The sequence below is a fragment of the Carcharhinus amblyrhynchos genome, chromosome 15, assembly GCF_965287045.1.
Source record: "Carcharhinus amblyrhynchos chromosome 15, sCarAmb.v2.hapA, whole genome shotgun sequence".
NCBI classification, from domain to species: Eukaryota; Metazoa; Chordata; class Chondrichthyes; order Carcharhiniformes; family Carcharhinidae; genus Carcharhinus; species Carcharhinus amblyrhynchos.
The window spans coordinates 25,765,448-25,785,819 of NC_137338.1; the positions used below are offsets into that span (position 1 = coordinate 25,765,448).

Genomic DNA, 20,372 nt, shown 5'->3' on the forward strand with positions numbered 1-20,372 from the left:
GAGACACAACATGATCGCTCTCACCCTCTCCTTCCTCGGCTTCGTGTGCGGCATCGGTAAGCAAGACTTTGATCAGTCCGGCTTCAGCGGGGGGAGAGAGAGAGACAGAGAGAGGGGAGAGCGGGAGGGAGGGAGGGACTGCAGTCCGGGTGGAGGGACAGGCAGCGCGGCCCGGCCTGACGGTGTGAGCCGGGGACAAAGAGAGAGAGAGAAAGAGGGGGAGGATCCAGTCCAGCCGGAGAGAAAAGGAGCGGCCCGGCTTCCCGCTCCGCCCCCCCAATCCTCTTCCCCCACCCCACCCCGACCCACCCCCGCATCTCTCTCCCCCCCCCCCCGCATCTCTCTCCCCCCCCCCCCGCATCTCTCTCCCCCCCCCCCGCATCTCTCTCCCCCCCCCCCCCGCATCTCTCTCTCTCCCCCCGCCCCCGCATCTCTCTCTCTCCCCCCCCCCGCATCTCTCTCTCTCCCCCCCCCCCCGCATCTCTCTCTCCCCCCCCCCCCCGCATCTCTCTCTCCCCCCCCCCCCGCATCTCTCTCTCCCCCCCCCCCCGCATCTCTCTCTCCCCCCCCCCCGCATCTCTCTCTCCCCCCCCCCCGCATCTCTCTCTCCCCCCCCCCCGCATCTCTCTCTCCCCCCCCCCCCGCATCTCTCTCTCCCCCCCCCCGCATCTCTCTCTCCCCCCCCCCGCATCTCTCTCTCCCCCCCCCCGCATCTCTCTCTCCCCCGCCCCGCATCTCTCTCTCCCCCCCCCCATCTCTCTCTTCCCCCCCCCCCCGCATCTCTCTTCCCCCCCCCCCCCACCCCCGCATCTCTCTCCCCCCCCCCCCCGCATCTCTCTCCCCCCCCCCCGGGCATCTCCCCCCTCCCGCCCCCCCCGGGCATCTCCCCCCTCCATCTCCTCTTACCCCCACCTGCTCCCCCTCCATCTCCTCTTACCCCCACCTGCTCCCCCTCCATCTCCTCCTACCCCCACCCGCTCCCCCCATCTCCTCTTACCCCCCCACCCACTCCTCCCATCTCCTCTTACCCCCCCACCCGCTCCCCCCATCTCCTCTTACCCCCCCCACCCGCTCCCCCCATCTCCTCTTACCCCCCCCACCCGCTCCCCCCATCTCCTCTTACCCCCCCACCCGCTCCCCCCATCTCCTCTTACCCCCCCACCCGCTCCCCCCATCTCCTCTTACCCCCCCACCCGCTCCCCCCATCTCCTCTTACCCCCCACCCGCTCCCCCCATCTCCTCTTACCCCCCCCACCCGCTCCCCCTGCCCACTCCGAACCTCCCCCTCCGACCGCAACCCCCCCCCCCGCTCCCCTCTTCTGCCTATCCCACCCCTCGATTCACCACACCACCCCCCCCATTCCCACATGGCATGCATGCGTGGCACAGTGGCATAGTGATTAGCACCGCTGCCTCACAGCGCCAGGGACCTGGGTTCGATTCCTGGCTTGGGTCACTGTCTGTGTGGAGTTTGCACATTCTTCCCATGTCTGTGTGGGTTTCCTCCAGGTGCTCGGGTTTCCTCCCACAGTCTGAACGATGTGCTGGTTAGGTGCGTTGACGCGAACTGGTGTCAGAGTGTGGCAAGTAGGGGAATTTCACAGTAACGTCATTGCAGTGTTAATGTAAGCTTATGCAACTAATAAATTAACTTTGGGTAGTCCTGTGTTTTCACCGTGGGTATCCGTCTGCCCATCCTGATTTTGCACAAGAATGACACTTCCTCTTTAGCCACAGGTACTCGCGATATGAACTGTCAAAGAAACTAAAAGTACTTAATCTCTTGGGACTGGGTGGTACACTGTTTTAGAAGATGGATCTTTCACTTCCTGTGACTCTTGTTTAAGTCTAACTGAGATTCAATGGCATGAAAATCTTATTTTTGTGATGGCCTGGATCAGTCCTATGGAAATGAGTTTAAGCATTGTAAATTCAACTTCTGGTTGTCGAGCACCTAGGATTGTTAGGCATCCTCCCATTTGTCAGAGAGGATGGGAATGTAGCCTTGAAGGTGAGATCATCTGCTGCACTCCATTTGATGCTGACCAAGCTGATTTTGGAAAGACAAGGGGTGCCCCCCAGGAAATTGTCCCTTGCTGTTGGCGTGGGATGATCTGTGCTGACACCTTGTTTGCTTTGGCAACGGTATGTTGTGGTGTTGGAGAGTTCCTGCCCAGAGCTACTGTCACCCTTTGCATCAATGATCAGCTAGAGTTTTGCACTTGATGTGATGGACGTTGGGGCATTTGTATCTCTACTGATAGCTTAGAGTTTTCGGTGTCCTGCTGGCTCTTGGCACAAGCTACCTCCCTGTATCTTTGAGGGTGCAGCCATCTTTCATCCTAGGTGCATATTCTCAGGTTAGCAAAACCTCCTTTTCTTGATTAGTGCTAGAATGTTGGGCATGTTTGCTATAGAAGGACTTACAATACCATGGCTAAACACTAGTTGGCTGTGAGTTGACAAAATCAACCGGATCGGATGATGAGCTGGTTAGTTTGGAAAACAAAAATCACATTTGTGTTCTCTTTTGAGTGAGCCTCCCAAGGTATTGCTCAAAGTGACTTGGACGATCTGTTCTGTTGTTTCGTTGGAGCAGGAGCATTTCACAATGGAGTATGGAGTATTGTGTTGCCAGTATGGAAGTGTGCATATCCTGCTGTGCCTCCTTAAGTTTGTAAATTGTAATTTTATCTCCTGCAAGTAGGCATGGCCAGAAATCAAATAGTGATAGTAATGTCTACAAGACTGTGAGAGGCATGGATAATGTAGATTGTCAGAAGCTTTTTCCCAGGATGGAACAGTCAATTACTAGGTGCACAGCTTTAAGGTGTGAGGAGCAAGGTTTAAAAGAGACGTACGAGGCAGACTTTTTACACAGAGGGTGGTGGGTGCCTGGAGCTCGTTGCCCGGGGAGGTAGTGGAAGCGGATATGGTAGTGACTTTTAAGGGGCATCTTGACAAATACATGAATAGGATGGGAATAGAGGAATATGGTCCCCAGAAGGGTCAGGGATTTTAGTTAAGTTGGGCAGCATGGTTGATGCAGGCTTGGAGGGCCAAAAGGTTGTACCTGTGCTGTAATTTTCTTTGTTCTTTGTTCTTTGCTCTCTTTATTGGGGAGGTTTCCTTGTAGATTGGCAGCAGTTTTCAAATCTGTGCTTCCCAGAAGTGACTGTTGTGACACTTTGGAGCATGGTACCTAACGTGTGCTAAAAGAAAGCAAATCTCCTGGAGCTTTTAATCGTGGTGAGCTAGAGATTACATCTGTACAAGAGTGAATGTTCTAGGGGTCAAGATGGAAGTGTGTTTGCATCACAAGTGAAAACATTTGAAAAAGATTTGTCTTTGTAGGTTGTGTTTTCCTTGCATGTAAATCTACAGTTTGACGAAAGCAACATTTTGCTTTTAACGTTTAGAGTTTGGAGATTGAATGGGGGAAAATATACAGCTTAAAAAATTAGAACAAGGAGAATATTTTTCTTTTATTTGCATCTTCCCAACAGTGACTGTTGTACCCAGTATATTATCTTTAATCACAGATGTTTAAAATCAGGACCTTAATTCAAAATCTCCAGCTAAACTTTAGGAGCGGTACAGCCCTTCTAAAATTTGCCATTTGTTACATTTTGGCATTTTGTTTCAACTATTCTTTCAGAAAACGGAGTTGGAAAAAGAAAGTTACTTTTAAATGTTGATTTTTGAAAGTGTTTGAAGTTTTGAAGTTGTTTTCATGCCAGTTTCTGGAGACAAAAGGTGATTAAAATACTAATAAACTATGCTTTGAAATACTTTCGCTGAAGACTAAAAAATTAACTGATTTGGCAATTCATGGCTTGAGGTGAGTGGTGGGACTGAGTTAACCAGTCTTCCAAAGGATGATAAAAATAGAGACCAGGGCCCATAAATTTGGCCAATTTTTGAATAAGAATCCAGCGAATACAATATTTCCAAAATATCTTCTACACGATACTACAAGGTAGGTTCATGTCTAAACAGCATAGTAAGAAGTCTCGCATCACCAGGTCAAGTCCAACAGGTTTATTTGGTAGCACAATCCACAAGCTTTTGGAGCACTGCCCCCTTCATCAGGTGAGTGGGAGTTGTGTTCACAAACAGGGCATATATAGACACAAACTCAATTTACAAGATAATGGTTGGAAAGTGAGACTTTATAGGTAATCAAGTGTTAAAAGAAGAGACAGTGTAAGTGGAGAGAGGGTTAAGCACAGGTTAAAGAGATCATAGAAACCCTACGGTGCAGGAAGAAGTCATCTGGCCCATCGAGTCTGCACCGACCACAATCCCACCCATGCCCTACACCCATATCCTTCTAATCTACACATCTCAGGACACTAAGGGGCAATTTTTAGCATGGCCAATCAACCTAACCCGCACATCTTTGGACTATGGGAGGAAACCAGAGCACCCGGAGGAAACCCACGCAGACGCGAGGAGAATGTGCAAACTCCACACAGACAGTGACCCAAGCCGGGAATCAAACCCAGGTCCCTGGAGCTGTGAAGCAGCAGTGCTAACCACTGTGCTACCGTGCTGACAATGTGTATCGCCTCCAGCCAGGACAGTTAGTGAGATTTTGCAAGCCTAGGCAAGTCGTGGGGGTTACAGATAGTGTGACATCATTCCAAGATCCCAGTTGAGGCCATCCTCGTGTACAGAACTTGGCTGTTGGTTTCTGCTCAGCGATTCTGTGTTGTCGTATGTCATGAAGGCCACCTTGGACAATGCTTTCCCAAAGATCAGAGGCTGAATGTGCGTAACTGGTAAAGTAATATAAACAGCATAGTCCAGCAACTTAGCAAACATAGCAAAACACAGACTAAAGATCATACTACACCATAAGACATAGGGGCAGAATTAGGCCAGTGGGCCCATCAAATCTGCTCTGCCATTGAATCATGGCTGATATTTTTCTCATCCCCATTCTGCCTTTTCCCCATAATCACGATCCCCTTATTAATCAAGAACCTATCTATCTCTGTCTTAAAGACACTCGACACAGACTGCAAATGGTGGGGGCAAGAATCAGTGCTGGGATCACTTTAGCAGTTACATAATCAATTTGCATTCTGGAATCAGAAATCCGATTTCAAAATGTACAGATATCACCGGGGGAGAACTGTGACAAAATGCAGGAAGGCATGAATAAATTTGCAGATAGTGGGAGGGCAACTGGCAAACTTGAACCTTATTCCAGATAAGCGTGAGGTAATCCATTTTAATAGGGTGAATGGAGAGAATGGGTATTAAAACTGAATAGAGGAGAGAACCACAAGGTCTAGATACATTGATCACTAAGTGTTGGCATACAGGTTATAAGGACACTTTCTTCTTTGAAAGAAGCAAAGAAAGCTCTGGAGTTCATCTCTTGAGGGATTCAATTGGAAAACAGAGAAGTGATGTGAAACTTGTGTAGAACCTTTGGATAGATTGCAATATAAGTGCTGTGAACAGTTTCAGACCAAGGTAGCAGAGACACTGGAGAAGATGTAATAAAGATTATTAGAATCATACTGGAATTGAGAGGTCATGCCTATCATAAAATATTGAATAGCCTGGGGTTGGTTTCTTTAGAAGTTGTTTTTTTAATGATCCTTCTTGGTAGTGGCCTTCTTGGCCACTCTCCTGTTGGTCTACCTGGTGCTGAGGGCTGCAGCCTACTCCAGAGTACTCCCCAGCCAACCAGAAGCCAGGCATGTCAGTAGGATGGCTTTGACAGAACTTGCACATTGCGGAGTTAGACCTCCAGAGCACAGAGGGAAACTTTGACTTCCAAAAGGAACAATGGGGAAAAGATGTTGCCTCCAGTCTTTCACTCAGTGTACACTGAGAGCGAGAAAATTTGTAGAACCTTTCGGGCTGTATGCCTGACATGGAATGTACATTGTAAATATCAAGAGTACTGAAATTTAATGGAGACACCTAAAGAATGGGACATGCTGCAGGGAGAAAAGTTGATTTCCATTTCACTTTTGGTCATTTTCAGTCTAGTTTTGTAATGTATTTATAAAATTCGTAAATTGAAAAAATCCTGCCCAAAATTCCCCACGCACCCACCTATATTACAGAGCTCTTATTCATTGTGGAATGAAATGCCTTGACTTAGGTCATTGGATAAGAATGGTTATTGACTGATTTTGGAGGTTGGAAACCTTTAGGGTATGGGCCTACCTTGTATGTACCAGCATTCAGCAGTATATACTAGAATCAATTATTAATTATATCCATTTTCATATGTTAATATAAAAGCAGTTTGACAATGTACTTTTATTATCAGCAGAATAATAGATAAATTGGAGAACAGTTTTCTTTGAACATAAGAAATATAAGAAATAGGAGCAGGAGTAGGCCATCTACCCTTCGAGCGTGTAGTGTTGCTAAATACACTCAGGATACAGCTTAATTCTGCCAATACTGACAGCTTTAACCATGCTGACCAGTCTCCTTCAGTTGGACCTGGGTTAAATTGGCACGTTCTTGAGTATTTCCAGACAATCTTCCACCCAGGTTAAATATTGGAATTTTCCCAAAATCTGGATTCCTACTTAAAAAGAAAATTTTGCTCCTAATGGAAAATAGACTGAAAGGTTACTTGCTCCTAAATAGCGTGGTAGCACAGTGATTAGCACTGCTGCCCCACAGTGCCAGGGATCCGGGTTCAATTCCGGCCTTGGGTGACTGTGTGAAATTTGCATGTTTCCCTGTGCCTGTGTGGGTTTCCTCCAGATGCTCCGGTTTCCTCCCACAATCCAAAAATGTGTGGGTTAGGTGGATTGGTCATTCTAAATTGCCCCTTTGTGTGCCAAGATGTGTAGGTTAGTGGGATAAATACATGGGGTTGCAGGGGGAATGGGACCCAGGTAAAATGCTCGGTCAGAGAGTCGGTGCGGACTCGATGGGCCAAGTAGCCTCCTTCTGCGCTATAGGGATTCTGACGTCTCGCCACAATAAAATACGAAAACATACTTGCCTGCATGCCATTGAATTTATCCCTCGGCATACTTGAACAGTTCAAGAATATTCTATGCTGTAAAGGGACTGGAATTATTCTCAAGGTGCATAATTTAGCTAGAGACCTGCAGATAAGTCTCTTTTCAGTGATGCTCTGAAACTACAAAGTAACATAAGAGCAGGCTGGGGTGATCTCTTGCCTATTAAGCTTTACGAGAGAGAAATATTTGGTCTGCATTTAATCCTTTCCCAGAGTGGCATAGCTCATACGAAAGAGTCAACAAATGAGAGCATTGTAAATTTAAATCCACCTTGTATCTCTCTATTCTTTCATGAAGAAAACAGTTTTCTTTAACAGTTCATTTTGTAAGTTCTAAGTATACTTTTAGGTTTGTGTTTGTATTCCCATGGTCATTTTTTTTGTTAAAAAACATTAGTTCATTTTTGTCCAATAACCTTCTAAATTGTCAAAGCACATATTGAGGTTCACTGGACTCACTGGATTGCAGTGAATCTAATCCAGGTGGGGTAGAATGGAACTCCAAACCTCTAACCTGACCGACACTTCACTTGGCCTGACCACCCAAGACTGACAAAAGGAACTTTGACTTTTCAGTCAGCATTCCATTTATCCCCATTTCACTTGGTCCCAAGAGTTAGAATGACTCAGCCCGGGGTGATGAGGATTGAGATACATAATAAATTGCAGTAGTTAACTTCTAATCTGTTGAATGAGTCAACGTTGTGTAATTTGGCTAGCTGTGCTCAAGATCATACACTTGAGATCCTTTTCATTCATGTGCAAATTATTACCAGTTGTTACTAGTTGTTTCCCACAATGACATAAGAACATAAGAAATAGGAGTAGGAGCAGGAGTAGGCCATCTAGCCCTTCGAGCCTGCCCCGCCATTCAATAAGATCATGGCTGATCTGTCGTGGCTCAGTTCCACTTTCCCGCCCTCTCCCCATAACCCTTAATCCCCTCTCTTATCAAGAACCCATCAACCCGCTTCTTGAAAATATTTAGCGAGGCAGCCTCCACCACTTCAACGGGCAGAGAATTCCAGAGATTCACCACCCTTTGAGTGAAGAAGTTCCTCCTCAACTCCGTTCTAAACCGCCTCCCCTTTATCTTGAGGCTGTGCCCCCTAGTCCTACTGTCTTTTTTGAGCGGGAAGAGTCTCTCCACCTCTATCCTATCCATCCCATTCATCATCTTATACGTCTCAATGAGATCTCCCCTCATTCTTCTAAACTCTAATGAGTACAAGCCTAGTTTATTCAGCCTCTCCTCATAGCTCAATCCCCTCAACTCCGGTATCAGCCTAGTAAACCTCCCCTGCACTCCCTCCAGGGCCAAAATATCCTTGCGCAGGTGCGGCGCCCAAAACTGCACACAGTACTCCAGCTGCGGCCTCACCAATGCCCTATACAGCTGCAGCAAGACCTCCCTACTTTTATATTCAATCCCCCTCACTATGAAGGCCAGCATCCCATTCGCCTTCCTGACCACCTGCCGCACCTGCAAGCTGGGTTTTTGCGACTCATGCACAAGGACCCCGAGGTCCCTCTGCACCGTCGCCTGCTGCAGTTTCTCGCCACGTAAGTAATAGTCCTTCCTACCATTCTTCCTACCAAAGTGGACCACCTCACACTTGCCAACATTAAATTCCATTTGCCATTTCCTGGCCCATTCGCCCAGCCTATCTAGATCCTTCTGCAGACTCTCCACACCCTCCGCACAATTTGCCTTTCCCCCAATCTTGGTGTCATCAGCAAATTTCGACACCCTGCACTCGGTTCCCTCCTCCAGATCATCTATATAAATGGTAAATAGCTGAGGCCCCAGCACCGACCCCTGGGGCACCCCACTAGTCACCAACCGCCAATCCGAATAGCACCCATTGACCCCCACTCTCTGCCTCCTATTTGACAACCAATCCTCTATCCACGCTAACACCCTACCCCCAACTCCATGTCCCCTGACCTTCTGCAATAACCTCTTGTGAGATACCTTGTCAAACGCCTTCTGAAAATCCAGAAAGACCACATCCACCGGCTCTCCTCTATCCACTGCCCTAGACACATCCTCATAGAACTCCAGTAAATTTGTCAGACACGACTTCCCTTTAATGAAACCGTGTTGCGTCTGCCCTATCAAGCAATTCCCTTCAAGATGCCTCGCAATTTCCTCCTTAATGACGGATTCTAACATTTTACCTACCACAGACGTTAAACTAACCGGCCTATAATTCCCCGCCTTTTGCCTGGCACCCTTCTTAAACAACGGCGTAACATTAGCCGTTTTCCAATCTTCCGGCACTTCCCCAGAATCCAGCGACGTCTGGAAAATAACCACCAAGGCATCCACTATAACCTCCGCCATTTCTTTCAGAACCCTCGGATGCATTCCATCCGGTCCTGGGGACTTGTCCACAATCAGCCCCTCCAGTCTGTCGAGCACCACCTCTCTAGTAACAGTAATGTCATTAAGACCCTCCAGTCCTACCACCTTTCCATCGCTAACACCCGGCAAATTATTCACGTCCTCCTCCGTGAAGACAGAAACAAAAAAGTTATTCAAGACCTCAGCCATTTCCCCATCCCCTACCACTAGGTCCCCTTTCTCACGCTGGGAATTTCTACATTTGGATAAAAGAACAAAGTTATCCTACTTCAGGGAATGTGTTCAATCCCACCTAATGTGCTTCTTCTGAAGTAGTTGAAACAGGAAATGTCACAAATAAACATTTAAAGTTATTCATTAGTCACAAGTAGGCTTACATTCACAGAGTAATGAAGTTACTGTGAAAATTTCCTAGTCGCCACGCTTTGGCGCTTGTTTGGGTATACTGAGGGAGAATCTAGCATTGTCAGTGCACCTAACCTGCACATCTTTGGACTGCGGGAGGAAATCCATGCAGACATAGGGAGAATGCAAATGCCACACAAACAGTGATCTAAACCAGGAATCAAACCTAGGCCCCTGGCATTGAGATAGCAGTGCCACCATGCTGCCCACGCAATCAAGACGAATTAGGTTTGACTGATTCGAGTTTTAGATAATTCATAAGACTTCCTCACTTTCATCAATATTTGATTCTTTGAAATGATGTTCAGTTTCTTCCCTTTTCCTGTGTGCTACATAAATGTGGCATTACATTGGATTGTAGGCTTGGCAGATGAATGAAACAAGATTAGTAACCATTTATTGTGTAATATCTTCTGTGCTAAATAATTGAGATATTTAGTGTGTCATGATAAAGTACAGTTTGTTTATTGTGGAACCATTGTGTGGCACTTCCAATGTGCTAAATAGAGTAGATTTTGAGCAATTCTAACAACTCAAGACTGTACAAGCATGGAGCACTCTGGGCCATCAGAAGCAGCAGAATTGTGCTCAACCACAATCTGTAACCTCATGGCCCAGCGTATTGTACACTGTACCATGATTGATTTGATTTATTTTTGTCACATTTATTAGCATACAGTGAAACGTCTTGATTCTTGTGCACTGTACAGACAAAGCATACTGTTCATAGAGAAGGAAAGAAGAGAGTGCAGAATGTTACAGTCATAGGGTATAGAGAAAGATCAACTTAATGCGTGGTAGGTCCATTCAGACGTCTGATGGAAAGAGGGAAGGAGCTGTTCTTGAGTCGGTTGGTATGTGTCCTCAGACTTTTGTATCTTGTTCTTGATGGAAGAAGGTGGAAGAGAGTATGTCCAGTGTGTGTGAAGTCCTGAATTATGCTGGTATGTTTTCCGAGGCAGTGGGAAGTGTAGACAGAGTCAGTGGATGGGAGGCTGGTTTGAGTGATGGACTGGTCTTCGTTCATGACTCTTTGTAGTTTCTTGCCATCTTGGACAGAGCAGGAGCCGTACCAAGCTGTGATGCAACCCAAAAGAATGCTTTCTGTGGTGCATCTGTAGAAGTTGCAATGGCCTAATGGTATTGTTGCTAGACTATTCATCCAGAAACATGGCTAATGTTCTAGGGACCCATGTTCAAATCCTGCCACAGCAGATGGTGGAATTTGAATTTAATAACAATAAACGGAATTAAGAATCTACTGATGACCATGAAACCATTGTCACTTGTCGGAAAAACCCATCTGTTTCCCCTAGTATTTAAGGGGAGATTAAAACTAAGGGACATAATTTAAAAATAAAAGATCTCCCTTTTAAGACAGAGACAAGGAAAACATTTTTTTCTCCACAGCATCCCAGTGGTAGAATTCTGTTCCCCGGTGTAGCCTGATAGGTATCCATAAGAACGCCAGCAAAGCCTGATGGTTAAAAGAGCTAATGCTGCATCAGGCTAAGGATTGTGGGAGCAGCGAAAACAGGATGCATAGGTACGGAACAAACATGCAATTTGATTGGACAGTGGTTGTTGCTATGCCATTGAACTGATCGTGATTGAACGCAGATGCTTGCGTCTCGTGTCCCTGAGAAGAATTACAACCTCCTGATCGATGCACAACTCTCAATATTTGTGATCATAAAGACATTTATTAGAGCCTGTCCTTGGAGTATGTGACTGGAAGCAGGATCTCTATAAGAGGAGACAAAGGGAGATTGGGAGCAGTAACCTGGGACTAACCTCTATAGAAGCAATTCTGGGATTTGGAGACATCAAACAAAACACATCTGCAGGGAATCTGATCTGTTTGCCTTGTTCAAGTCTTGAGTTTGGAAATTTTGTGAAGTTTTGATATCTTTTGAATACATGCGAGTAGAGGAGGTCAAAGATTTATTACTTTGTATGTAACAAAGTAAGTCGGAGTTGACTGCTTTGTGTATAAGAGCATTTGGTGCTTGGTGTAATTTTGTGGTAACTTGATAAAGTATAATAAAGGAAATTTGTTGTACAATAATTAGAGCCATTAAGGCCAAATCTTACGACTGTTCACAGTGAACGGAGGTTTGACTGGCCGCCAGATTCTCTGCAGTGGATGCTTAGCATGAACAGCAGGTAAGATCACGCCCTGAATCTTTGTCCACGGCATCAGCTGACCTGAGTTTGAAGGAAACACGAGGAAGTAGTGGAAGATGTCATTGAATTATTTTGGCAAAGTTAGTGTTGGGGGCTGTTACGATGGTTTTCTTGTTGTATTTAAAAACTATTTTTCCCCTCAAGTAGCCAAACAAAGTAACAGAGTGGTTCCAAGATGAAGTTTATTACAGCCAGCTATAGGACCCTGATGTCCGTTGAGAGCATTCAGAGTGAAAAATTCAGAAATACTGTACGGTAGTTAAACCTACTTAGAGTAATTAATGTAGGGTAAGTACTGAAGGGTAATTAAAGTCTCAACATTGATTATAAGTAATTAGCATCTGATACAAGAGTAGGAGTTATCTCTATCCAATCACAGTTATGGTTACATTATGCATAAACTTGTGCACGTTATATTGTCAAGAAATAATAGCTATATCTCTGACCAATGGTATCTCAACCTCCCTTTCCATTGTTTCCTTTTTCTAATGGGCAGATGTGAACTGCAGCTGCACATCATTTGATTAGATAGTCCTTGAGCATTATCTGGGCTTGCTTTAATCAAAACCTTTCATTTCCACATGGCTTTCCCTGTGTGACTGAGGTTCAGCTTGCAGCTCATTTGATTTTTAAACCTTTCGGTTAGACAAACTTTTGTTAGGCAGGGGAGTCAAAGGTTATTGGGCCCAGACAGGAGAATGGAGCTGAGGCCCAACCAGATCAGCCATGATCTTACTGAATTGTGGGGCAGGCCCAAAGGAGCGAACGACCTACTCCTGACCCTACATTTCTATGTTGTATGGGAAAACTGCTGATTAGAAAATATCCCAAATAGGTTGCACCAATGGCTCCCCAACCTGTTCAAAATTGTAGGAAAATAGACACGTTCCTTTTTGAAGTATTTGATTTTTCTCTCTTCGTAGTAGCTGCAGAACAAATTTTCTGGTACATAAATTCTAGCACGTACTTCAAAATGCCTGCATTTTTATTCCTTTGTTAGTGAAACCAAAATGGGGAGTTTCTGTTACTGTGAAATATCTGTTCTGCAAATTTGTTCTTTCTTGGAAACTTTTGGTGCTGGGTTTTTTTTTGAGTTTCTGTGATGAGAAATTTGGGAACTACAGTTCTGCTTACTTTGTGTAGAACTCACCTCACAGATATTCCCTCAATTTGAGTTTGAATGTAAATTTGTGGTACCAACATTGGCACACTTGGGTTAGGATGGGAATGGGTGTAGTCGCTGGGGTAAATGAAGATTGTTGTTCGAGTGAAGGAGACTCTGACTGAGTGGAGAGAAATGGGAATGATCAGTAAGTAAAACCAGCATTGGGTGGGGGTGTCCCAAGCAGAAATGTAAGGGGAGATTTCCCTAGGCAAAGGATTGTGTGCAAAATCCCCTAGAAGTAATGTCTGGTTGCAGTCCTGTTATCACTGCTGCCATTCCTGGATTAAAGAGGAGCAGGAAAGTGCTGCCTATAGCTGCCTGGTAAAACATTTAAATATTATAATAGGTAGTAATTGTTGTAACCTCCAATTCCATTTTAACAGCCAGGACACCTGTTTCCCTACCTGTCAAATGTACCAACAATCAGAGTCACTGAAGCAAGTGTATAGTGGGGAATGCGTCTTGCGTGACACTGTCTTGGTCAGTAACAATGAAGAGCTGCAGCTATGACCAGGTGAGAAGCTGCCGTTCCAAGCGTTCTCCTCTCAAGACTGTATTATCACTGCTGGATAGGTAATTACCATTTTTTTGGAAGGCACTTCATCTATCTGGTATTTCCTTGGTAAGGAAGCAGCCTATGCAGCTCCACCTAGAGCCTCTGATGAGGGCAAGGGGAGCAGCAGCAACTTCAACATCAGTAGCCCCACGGGCAGCACCAGCTTTTCCCCTCAGCCACAAGCACCTTGACGGGATAGACCTGGGTCTGGAACAGAGGCAAGACCCTAAACACAGATAGAAGATCAGTTCTCTCAACATGTCTGAGTCCCAGTGTGTCAGGAAACTTGGGCTTTCGTACCAGATTGCTGCTAATGTTTGTAACCTCCTGGAAAAAGGTTACTTCCCAGTGGAGCAGTTGGGCAAACATTGCCAATGGCCAATAAGGTACCTGTCAGTGGAAGGCAACCCTCAACTCTGGTCCCTGCCTATCGCCAAGGTTGCAGTGCTCTCTTCTGCAAGGAGAGATTTGTGATTGCCTGTGTAAAAGCAGTGACCTACTGTAATTCTTTGCCTGTGGAGTTCTTTGGGATTTGATGAGGAGGTGAAACTCATTCCTAGAGTTCAAGGTCCTAGTATGACTTGTGTGGATTTGAGATGGGTGAACAAGACACGTGGTTACAAGGAGACAATGAGATTAAATGTGAGTTTAGATTGAGACGGGAATGTGAGCTTCCTGCAGAGGGAGGAATCAGTGGAATTCAATGGTGCGTCATTCTGAAGAATGCTGAAGTCAGAGCGAGGGCCTTGTCACTTAAGTGTTATGCCTCTCACCCGCCATGCCATCTTGAGGATGTACTGTCTCCAGATTGAAGGAACCACATGTCTGCTGACCTGCGTGGCTATTTCCATCCACTCCTGCTTGCTGGAGCATTGTCCTCTTCTTCACGGTTTTGGGAGAGCTCACCTCATTGCAGTCACTCAGACCCCGTGACAGGAATAATTCCAAATGATATCAAGAAGTAGCCGAAGACACTGGATACTGCAAAAGCTGACAATATTTCAGAAATAGTCGTGAAGACTTGTGCTTCAGAGCGAGGTGCACTCCAGCCAAGATATTCCATTATAGCTCAACAATGGCATCCACATGGCATCTACTTTTGATCGTCGGCAAAGTGATGGAAAGTGTCGTTGACGATGCTAACAAGTGGAACTTAATCACCGACACCCAGGTTTGGTTCCACCAGAGGCACTATCCCCTGCCCTCATTGCAGCCTTGGGCAAAAGATCTGAACTCGAGGTGAGACTTGAGTGACTGCCCTTGACATCAAGGCGGCATTTGCCTGAGTGGGGCATCAAGGAACCCTAGCAAAACTGGAGTGAATCAGAGGGAAAACTTTCAGCTGGTTGCAGTCATGGCAAGCACTGAGAAAGCTGGTTGTGGTTGTTGGAGATCAATCACCTCAGTCCTGGGACATCACTGCAGGAGTTAATCAGGGAGGTGTCACAGGGCCAATCATCTACAATTGCTTCATCAATGACCTATTGTATGGTCAGATGTGGGAATGTTTGCTGTTCACTGTTCAGCATCATTTCATGTCTAAATACAGAAAGATCCGGATAATATCCAGGCTTGGGTTTATAAATGGCAAGTAGCATTCGCATTACACACATGCCATTTTCAACCAGCTGAAAATCTGGCCATCCTGTCTTGAAGTTCCATGACATTACCAATGCTGAATCTCCCACTACTATCAACATTTTGGCATTGAGCAGAATTTGAACTGAACTAGCCATATAGAACCAGCCATGTATATGGTGGCTACAAGAGCAGGTCAGTGCTTGGGAATTCTGTGGTGAGTAACTCACCTCCAGACTCCACAAAGCCTGTCCACCATCTACAAGGCACAAGTCAGGAGTGGAGTGGAATGGAATGTCCCCCCCTTGCCTGGATGAGTGCAGCTCCAGCAACACTCAACAATCTCAACACCACCCAGGACAGAGGAGCCCACTTGACTGACACTCCATCCATCACCTTAAATATACCCCCCCCCACCACCCCAATGCACAGCGGTAGCAATATCTATCATCTGTAAGGTGCATCCTAGCAACTACCAAAGGCCCATTGACAGCACCTTCCACAATCTTTATCACCTAGGAGGATAAGGGCAGAAGTTGCATAGAACATCACCGCCTTCCAAGTTCCCTTCCGAACCTCATACCAGCCAGACTTTTAACAATATCATCATTCCTTCACAGTTGCAAGGTGAAAATCCAGGAACTCCCTATTTCTACAACACAGGGACTGCAGCAATTCAAGAAGGCAGGGATATGAAATAAATATTGGCTAGTCAGCAGCACCCACTTCCCATAAACTAATTATCAAAAAAAGGACATCCAATTGAGATTGAGAGCCAGGAGCAGCCTTCCATTAGCACTCCATTCCTTCTGTTGCTGAAGCCTCAGTAATCCAAATGCTGATGAACCATTCTAACCCATGGCATGGTCTCTTTAATTAGATATCCTTCCTTTGACACATCCAGTATCTCATCCCGCCTGTCCATGATTGGCCGAGAACCCAGAAGCTAGAAGGCAATTCCTCGGCTCAGTTATAGAATCTCAGCAAAGCCTGCTCCTTCACCAGGGTTCTTGACCCATTACTCACTGACCGCAATCAGTGAGGATAGGCAAAAACACCTTCTCCACTATTGTCCTCAACACCGGTGCCCCACAAGGCTCATTCCTCAGCCCCTTACTATCCTCCTTATGCATTTATGACTGTGTGGCCAAATTCCTTTCCAACTCCATTTGGAAGTTTGCTGATGACACCACCATAGTAGGTGGGATCTCAAACAATGATGTGACGTGTACGGGAAAGAGATAGAGAATCTGGTGAACCAGTGCAATGATGATAATCTCTCCCACAATGTCGGTAAAATGAAGGAAATCATCATCGACGTGAAGCATAAGGAAGGACGTGCCTCAATCTATATCAACAAGGATGAAGTGGAAATGGTCGACAACTTCAAGTTTCTAGGTGTCCAGATCACCAACAACATGGCCTAGTCCCTCCATGCCGACATTATGGTTAAGAAAGCCCATCAACGCCTCTACTTCCTCAGGAGACTAAGGAAATTCAGCATGTCTGCTACAACTCTCTCCAATTTTTACAAATGCACCATAGGAAGCATCCTTTCTGGATGTATCATGGCTTGGAATGGCTCCTACTCTGACCAAGACCACAAGAAACTGCAAAGAGTTGTGGAAGAAGCCCAGTCAATCACCCAAACTAGCCTCTCATCCATTAACTCCATCTACACTCCCAGCTGAAAAGTAGCCAGCATGATCAAGGACTCCACACAACCCTTCTGTCAAGAAGAAGATACAAAAGTCTACAGTCATGTATCAGCCAAATCAAGAACAGCTTCTTTCCTGCTACCATCAGACTTTTGAATGGACTGACCTTATACAGGAGAGTAGGCAAAGAAGCGGTAGATAGAATACAATGTGGGAACATGTGAGGTCATACAATTTGGTCAGAACAATAGAGGTATAAACTATTTTCTAAATGGGGTGAGAATTCAGAAATTGGAAGTGCAAAGGAATTTGGAAGTCTTATATCAGGATTCTCTTAAGGTTAACTTGCAGCTTGAATTGGTAGTTAGGAAGGCAAATGTAATGTTAGCATTCATTTCGAGAATACTAGGATATAAAAGCAGAGATGTACAGCTGAGGCTTTATAAGGCTGTGGTCAGATAATATTTGGAGTGTTGTAAGCAATTTTGGGCCCTGTATCTAAAGAAGGATGTACTGACCCTGGAGAGGGTCCAGCGGAAGTTCACGAGAATGATCCCAGGAATGAAAAGCTTGCCGCACAAGGAGTGTTTGAGCACTCTGGGTCTGTACTCAGTGGATTTTAGAAGGATATGGGGGGAATTTCATTGAAACTTGCAGAATAATGAAAGGCTTGGATAGAGTGGGTTGGGAAAGATGTTTTCGTTAGTAGGCGAAACTAGGATCCGAGGGCACAGCCGAAGAATGAAGGGATGGCCCTTTAGAACCGAGATAAGGTGAAACTACATTAGCCAGAGGCTGGTGAATCTGTGGAATTCATTGCCACAGAAGGCTATGGAGGCCTGGTCATTGAGTATATTTAAGACAGAGATAAATAGGTTCTTGCTTGGTAAGGGGATCAAAGGTTACAGGGAAAAGGCAGGAGAATGAGGGTAAGAGAATATATCAATGTGATTATCTATCTATCTATCTATCTCGTTGCTAACATCACTGCAAATCAATACCTGGAGATCCCTGGGTTTAGCTCTAGATTTAAATTACCACAGATTGCTACATCTTTGTAGATAGCATTATTTGAGATCAGCGGCATTGCTTTTCTACTGATTGCAAAACCCAGCAATGCATAGGAGGAACTGAATAGCAAAACAGACTCGATGGGCTGAATGGCCTAACTTTTGCTCCTATATCTTATGGTCTTATATTAAGCTGACCTTCTCTCTACACCTTAGCTATGACTGTAACACAATATTCTGCACCCTCTCCTTTTCTTCTCCCCATGTACGTTATGAACGGTATATTTTATCTGCACCATGCACAAGACAACACTTTTCACTGTATCCCAATACACGTGACAATAAATCAAATCAAAGGTCTGTCTTTCAGCTTGGGATTAAGTTGAGAAAATTCCTCCCGTTATGAGCTGGGTTTTGAGGTCAGTAGGAAAGCAACGCTGCTGATCTTGAAAAATATTATCCACAAAGGCATAGCGATCTGTGTGATAATCTAAATCTGGAGCTAAGCCCAGGGAGCTCCAGGTATCCCACTGCAGTGATGTTAGCAACAAGATGTACAGATAATCACACTGAAGGATTCTCTCAGGTGGCAAATCAGGAAGTTAAAAAGTGCTGATTACCTCACATTTGCATTTAAGTTTTCAGAAAAATGATTTTGACTGGATTGAGATAGAAGCTAAAATCTCATAAACTTTGTAAAACATTGGCTGGAATTTTACCATCCTGCTGATTATGGGAACCAGAGCAACAAGGAGCAAAGGTCCATTTACCTTTGGGGGGGGGGGGGGGGGGGGGGGGGATTTCACGGTTTCGGGATGAGTGAAGCTGTAAAATCCCACCCTTTTTTTTAAAGTATGGATTTTTAAAATAATAATGGCTGTTCCACAAATATAGAATTAGCTTTGCAGGGCCACTGCGTGTGTTTAAAAGTAATTAAGAGTTTATGGCATGTTATGTGCTTTCACTATCTGCTGATCTTGAGCCTTTTTAATTAGATGATGGGTTATCATTTGCCTTCTGCTTTTGGGACAGAGTGAGGATGAGGGTCCCAAGACTAACTCAGGCAGAATGGGAATTGAACCTGCATTATTGGCATTACCCTGAGTTACAAGCTAGCCATCTGAGTTATCTGTACCCTGGCCCCAGGTTATGTCGTCTGTTCACAATTTAACAACCGAGTTGCATCTCATTCAATAATGTGTTATTTTGTCAAAGGCTTTCAAAAAAAAGAATTGCAAGTCCTTATCAATCCACTGATCCTTCGGGACTGCACTCAGGGAGATCTTAACCGCACATTTACTGAAGGAGAGTAGTACTAATAGCACCTTTGTGCATGAGTTTTGGTGGCAAAAGGTGATAGTTTCATGTCAGTAACACTACTAAACATAGGCTTATGGGTGCAAGATACAAGATGCGCTACAACAATCATCTAAGGCTTCTTTGACAGCATTTTCCAAGCTTGTGATCTCCACCACCTAGAAGGACAAGGGCACCCCTCCAAGCCACTCACCATCCTAACTTGAAAATATATCACCATTCTTTCACTGTTGCTGGGTCAGAATCCTGGAATTCCTTTCCTAACTGCACTCTGGGTGTTGCAACGTTAGATTGGCTGCAGGTATTCAGGTAGGTGACTCACCTCCATCTAAAGGAAGTTAGAGATGGGCGTCAAATGTCGCCCTTGCCCACAACACCCACATTTTCTGAAGAAATGGAATAAAGGTGTAATGAAATTTCTATTTGGGGAGCTTATTCTGCATAGACTAGGGGTCATGTCTTAACATATTGCTCTTTGTTTGCCAGAGGATGTAGCGTTCTTTTCAGTCGAGGCTGTGAAGTGTTGCCTCACAATACTGTTTGTGTGTCTGTGCATACTGACATCTCTAAAAATGTTCAGCTGTTTGAATGAATGATCATGCAACAATTGACAACCAAAGGGATTCCGAAGGGAATCTTGGCAGCAGTTTCTATGTTCGAGCCAAGGTGAAATGGCATGTTTATCAATGTCTGTCACATGAACAATAACTTAAAACTTATTGAATAAACCCTTGTTAGAACATCCCAGTGAAAAGCATTAAAAGAGCAAAAATAATATGAAAGATAACCGAGGAAGGTGGTGAAAAACAAGTCTTCCAAACTGGAGAGGAATAAGCTTGAGGTTTTTAAATTCAAGGCTCAGACCTAGACTTGAGTTTTAACCCAGGGTTGGGAATCTGATCCCTGGATAATTTCCAGGTGCTGCCCCTACAGCAACTGTGTTGCTTGCACATAGTCAAATGTAAACGCCCTACTTGGACCAGAAGTGGTTTTGGTACCCAGTTAGTAATACTGAGGGTTTACAGGTGGCAGGAGCTGCCTGCAGAGTGCCAAAGGCAGATGTCAGCCATGTTGGTTGCTGCTGCAGCTGCCTTGCAGAAGAAGGGAGTTGGCATC

General features: G+C 45.2%; 1 protein-coding gene across 1 annotated transcript in view; it reads left to right on the top strand.

The window, feature by feature from the left end:
• LOC145353168 (interleukin-10 receptor subunit beta-like) overlaps positions 1-20,372 on the top strand; it is a 64,430-nt gene that overhangs the window by 154 nt on the left and 43,904 nt on the right. Inside the window, exon 2 of the mRNA XM_080203628.1 lies at positions 1-56. Coding sequence (XP_080059754.1) covers positions 11-56 — 46 coding nt within the window. The 5' untranslated portion in view covers positions 1-10. The remainder of the gene's footprint in view (positions 57-20,372) is intronic.